Here is a 6,000-nt window from a genome sequence, read left to right on the forward strand (position 1 = left end):
TCATTACAGCTTCCTGCATTGTGACAGAATACACCTTTCATTATTTCTGGTCATTTGATCTCTCCTGTATATATTTAAATGTTGAAATCACAAAAACCTAGCCAATTATATATTATATTAAAGCAAACATGAATTGTATTGTGCGTTTTGAGATTCGATAGCAGAATTTTCTTTTGATGTTTAATGAAAGTCCTAATTTCATGGAGCAATTACTACCTAATGGTCTGCCAGTGTTATGATACAACAGTGCAGAGAGGCAAGGACTCCATGCTAAATTCTATATCTAATCTAGTGGTTATTTATATAGCTCTTTTGGCAAAGGGCTGTACATAGAACATATTTATCACAATTACCATCAAACCGAAGTCGGCACCCCTTTATCTACCTCAAATGGATTAAAGGCTGTGTTGGACTTGCCAGGATTCGAACCTGCAACCGACAGATCACACAAAGATTGCAGCAGCAAGTGCTCAACCGGTTGAGCTATCTTATTGGCTAACATCCTTCAGAGGTTGGTTAACTGAGTATCGACTGAGGTATAATAATCACAGGACCTAGACGTATGACGAACCATTCATGAAGCGCTACATAAAGTTAAATACCTATCTGTATTATCACAGGGACAGGTTTTGCTGTAACTTTCATTTGTTTGTTGTTTTTTTTTTTTAAACAGCGCTTGCACTTCCTGGAGAGTTAGGCTTTGGATGTTTTAATTGTAGTCCTGAAGATTTGAGAGGCTAGAACACCTGTGATCAGTGTAATGACAATCACTCACCCTTGAGCAAAGACTCTGCTGACACTGACCATTTATATTAATGTACCCCATTGACTGCAAGGTTAAATGGATGTAAACTAGACTGTGCATAGCCATCCTTTTAGACACTGTTTTTATAATTAGAGTGTAAATTAAATTATAAGTGTAAAAATGATCTGCCTCCCCATAATTATGCACACAGACCCGGAACTCTGAAAAATACAATTGTGCAATACTGGTTTGCTTTAACTGGAAAAGAAGCATAACTTGTTAAAAAAAATATTAATTCTCAATTGCAACTTAGTTTTCTCTCAATTATCCTAAAATTCTAGGAAAACATGCACAGTGCTTCTGAAGCTGAATGGAAAGAAAACATTCCCTTTATCACAGTGTGCAGTTTATTTTTTTGAAAGGCTTCAGGAGGTGGCTTGCAATTACATCCATGTAGATAAAAATCAAAAGAAGCCTTCTGGTTTCTGTCAAGTAACCTGACCTTTGCACTGCCCTCTGCTCTAAACCTGTGTGTAAATGTACACAGGAAAATAATAAAGCTGTCGTATTTACAAGATTTTCATGCGTAAAAAGGCCCAGTACGCACCTTATCTGGAGGCCTGGCTGTATGCTTGCTCTGTTGGAATACGGGGTGTCACTCGAATAAAGGCCAGGCAGCAACAATGCCGCAGACTATCTCTCCAGACACCCCCGGAAGGACACTGGCGGGGCACAGTTCAGGTGTGCTGATGAAGCCGATGAGCACGTCGGGCTTGTGGTGGAGGCGGACAATTCCGTACTTGTGAGGGAACTGGAACAGGCCATCAGCGGTGGACAAGTGTTTCCTGATCCTTAAAGCAGCCATCCAGCAGGACTCCTGGAGGAGGGTGATAGACTCTCTCGCTGTAAGAACGCATGAGGCCAAGTCGGCCCTGGAACAACTGTGAAGAGTATGTGGAGATTTGACCTTCTCAGATTGGCCCACTGCTGAGGGGAGAACATATCATGATCCCCCAAAGCAGAACGCAGCAGATGATTGAGCTGGCCCATCAGGGACATCAAGGCGCTGCCAAGACCAAAGCACGACTGCGCCAGAAAGTCTTGTTCCTGGACCTCGAGCGGCAAGTGAAGGAGTTTGTGGCGTCATGTGTCTGGTGCCAGGCGGCGTCACCAGTGCTGAAAGAACCAGCGATCACGACCATGCCGCAAGGAACGAAGCCGTGGGAGGTGGTCCATGTAGACTTTGGGTCCACTTCAAGAGGCGCGCATTTCCTGATGGTGGTGGATGAGTGGTCCCGCTACCCGGAGGTGGAATTGATCGAGTTGGTGGCATTCGACAAGGTGGTGGTGGCGATTGAGAAAATGTTTGCCACTCATGGACTGCCCAGGGTGCTGTGCTCTGACAACGGCCCACCCTTTCAGGGCGAAAGCGTTGCCGGGTTGATGGAGGAGTATGGCGTGCACCATCGCAAAGCGACTCCATTGTGGCCAAGGGCGAATGGTTAGGCGGAGAGGATGATGCGAACATTAAACAAGGTGTTCCGCATTGCCCATGGGCAGGGCCAGTGTCTACAGAGGGCCCTGTACAAGTTCCTGCGTGGGTACAGAAACACCCCGCAAACATCTACGGGGTGGCACCAGCAGAAGCCATGTTTTAGAGATGTCCAAGAGATCTGCTGCCAGAGACAGTGGAGCAGGAGCCCGCTGTGATTGACAATTATCAAGTCGAGCGGGAGCTAAGAGAGAGGACGGAACAGGAGAAGATTGAGACATCAGAGGCTGGCTCCCAGGGAAGAGGTGCTGTGAGAAACTAGCACCCTCAAGGAAAGCCGTCCCTGATTTACGAGCCGGAGCCCCTGGATGTGGTGGCGATGAAGGGGTCAATGGTGACCCCGTCTGATGGAACTGTGTCTGTGACCCGAAATGCCAGTTTCTTCAAGCGGCTGGGCAAACCACGGACTGAGACTGCACCCAGTGGAGAAATGCTGGAGGTACCGGACGAGGGCGGCGATTCCGTGAGCTTGCCTGGATCTCCGGCCCATGAGTTGGTGGGTGAAGGGACTCCGATCCTGGAGGCTGGCAGGAGGTACCCCCCCAGAGGACTGGGAGAGGGGAAACCTGCCCGTCCCACTGACCATGTGCTTGAATAATGACTGTAGTGTTGGGTCAAGAATATCCGGGAAACCAGGGTGGTTGTTATTAAAGGGGTCTCTGGGGTTATGTTTGCAGTGAAGTTATATGTGTGGTAGGTAGTTATCTTTTGTTCATGTGTTGTTATGAAAAAGGAGGAGTGTGATGTTGCCCCTTTAAGGGCTGCACGCACGCGGCGGAGTGACGTTGCGCTCTGCCGCGTGCAGTACAAATAAAGGGGGTGTTCCCGGACACGTAGAGCGACCAGGGAGCCTGAACTAGCAGGACGTGTCCGTGTGCAATCTGTGACAAAGGTGGGGCTCACGGTCACCCGCAAGGGCGCGGGGCAACACACAACATATAGAATGTCACACATTAAGAACCGTAGGATGTTTTATATTTGCTAACGAAAAATCACACTCTCCCTCACCATTAGAATTACTTCTTCACCAGAGCCATAGAACTGTAAACCATCCAATACAATTAATCCAATTAACGTGTTTAGGATAAATTATAACCTGTGCAAGGCGCTGGTAAGTTGCGCTGCCAGCAGCGAACAGCATACAACTTTGCATGCACGCTATGCGCGTGGGCCCGCGATTATGTTGTCTGCTGGGTAGCAGGGGCAGAGCAACCAAGTTCAACACGGGAATGGCTCCAAAGCACTTGAGAACATCGGAACAGCAGAGCTGACAGCCGAAGAGCACACAACTTCGCACGGAGTGCGGTGAATTAATTAACTTTATTAACAAAACATGGTTCTCCATGTAACTGGGGACCCACCTGGCTGCACGCGTGCTCCCCATGAGGCATGGCTCGCCACATCACAGTTAGTCCCCCCAAAATGTAGGTTTCGTTGTACCCCTGGGTGTCACCCGCTATGGAATCTAGGGTGGCCAGCAATTAGGGACTCTGTCCTGCCGTTTGCAGAGTGGCTCTGTGGGACGCAGGTTGTCCAGACTTTCGTCAGGACAACCTGCCTCCCGCACAGCCACTCTGCAAACTGAAGTGGCTATGGAGACAGCATGGCGCTGCCGCCTTCTGCGTTCTTTCCCTGGGAGGCTCTGCAGCCCTGGCTCATTTTGAACCTGCAGGTCGAGCTGTAACGCTCAGACATCTGGCTTAATTCAAATGCTAATGGTTGGTTCCTGGGGTCGTGATGGTCATGTTTGCAGTTATAAAAACGTGACCATCACCTCCCAAGGACAAACCTTTTGCATTTCAAATAAATCAGAAATTATGAGCCATTAAAAAAATGTTAATTTAAAAAGGGGCAGGCCAAACGTGAATGACGTTGTGACATCAGCCGCCGCCTTATGGGCAAGTGTCCCGCGAAATACTATCAAAGAGTTGGCCACCCTAATGGAATAGGACCTCTCACCTGCCAAAAGCCTAAGCCATCCATTCACCTCAATGGACTCTCCCTCGCCAGAAATAAAATCCATACTTGCCAACCCTACAGATTGCTTTTTAAGCAGTCCTACCACCTACATATTTCAGTGACAGACCCTACTGCTTTTTATAGTGGCAAGTAATTTGTGACTATAAGGCAAGCTCCAGGACAAAGCATGCAATACATTAGTCTGTCTGTACAGTGGACTCGTAAGTGATTACTGATTGGGCTCAGACCAATCCACTGACCTGACAGCTACGTGACTGCCCTGCACACTGGCCGTACAACCCTTAGGTGAACCACCAGCGAAGGCAAGTGGCAGAGTGTAACACCTTCACACAACATCTGCCTATAAGACTAAGGGGGTTATCAGTCACCATATCATTCAGCGTTCAACTTGCAATAAATATGTACTGCCTGGGCTGCTGCTACAGAGCAGTGGCCAATGTTGCCCACCAGCTCTGTGTAATTACCTTCTGTGAAGTTAGGTAATTGAATTTGGTGTTAAGTTGCCATTCAGAATTATCATTTTTAACATTTGAACATCTTTCCATATTGTGCTGTTTGATGGGTTGTGTATTTTAGAATACTTCAATGGTGCCAACAATGTATGTTATGTATTTTCCCGTGATGTCATTGTTATGGGAATTACTAATTTTCGAAACGTCAAAAATCCTACATCTTTTTGGTCACAGAATGTTGGCAAGTATGAAAATCGTGTGTTTTCACCCACCAGATGGACACAAAAGTAGAAAGGTGTGCACATGATTCCAGGGCAAACCTTACGCTTCTGCTGTTGGTTTGGGAATGGTTCTTAAGGATTTTTTGGTATCCCAACCAATCCTTGTTTTAAAGGAGAGCCAGTCATGTTACGGCGAGTTTCCCTAAGAGGAATAGATCGCATAAGCCAATGTCCTGTTTTTGCTAAAGCAACAAAAGGCCAAGTTTTCCACTAAATAGCCAAGCACACAAAGCTTCTTGTCTATTGGGTCCTCTAAGCAACACTCGGGGGACATATTTTCTATACATCTCGATGTCTGCTTCCTCTATCATGCCACCCATATACAAATCACATTCAGTGTAATTGGCTGGTACCTGGAAGTTCACGTAGCAAGTAGAAGGCTCCGCCACTTCCGGCGCCACCCTTGCGTACTCCATCCTCGGGAACAGGGGGAGGAGGAGGCCCAGGCCCGCCCTGGGAAGGAGGCTTCCCGAAGCCTGAGGAGACAGCACCCGGTACGGGGTCCGACTGAGGAGAGCCAAACAGAGCAGAGAAGTTCTCCATTGAACTGCGTTGCCAATGTTTCAACACACGTCAATCACCGAGGCGGGCGCTGCGTGCGCTCAGCTAATCGGATGATCGGTGATGAAAAAAGAACCTAGAGGCGCAGCCAATAAACGGGACTGCATCGCCAAGATGACAACAGCGTGTTCAGCCAATCGCCCAACGGGGCTATACCTGTGTGATTATACATCTACAAGTACAAGGGTCTGTCTAAAGCGGCCGCCATCTTGGGGTCAGTCAAAACAACACTGTGTTCTGAACGAAAAGAGGCAAAGGTTTTATGAAATCACGCCTCCTCTTTGTGAACGTGTTCTACCATAATGTTCGGTTGTCGAACCCCAGGGCTCAAGTGTTGGAAGCCGATGTGCTTCGCTCTGTAAGTTCCATTCCAATTAAAAGGCAAGATTTGTGCTCTAGTAAATCGTCTTTGTCTTAATATCAATGAGT

General features: G+C 47.5%; 1 protein-coding gene across 1 annotated transcript in view; it reads right to left on the reverse strand.

The window, feature by feature from the left end:
• The window catches only part of MED19 (mediator complex subunit 19), a 209,072-nt gene extending 203,307 nt beyond the window's left edge, over nucleotides 1–5,765 (reverse strand). The window contains exon 1 of the mRNA XM_069629027.1: nucleotides 5,364–5,765. Within this exon, the coding sequence (XP_069485128.1) occupies nucleotides 5,364–5,553 (190 nt within the window). The 5' untranslated portion in view covers nucleotides 5,554–5,765. The remainder of the gene's footprint in view (nucleotides 1–5,363) is intronic.
• Between the last annotated feature and the right edge of the window lie 235 nt (nucleotides 5,766–6,000).

The sequence above is a fragment of the Ambystoma mexicanum genome, chromosome 12 (genome assembly GCF_040938575.1).
Source record: "Ambystoma mexicanum isolate Mex_15411 chromosome 12, UKY_AmexF1_1, whole genome shotgun sequence".
In the NCBI taxonomy this organism is placed as follows: Eukaryota; Metazoa; Chordata; class Amphibia; order Caudata; family Ambystomatidae; genus Ambystoma; species Ambystoma mexicanum.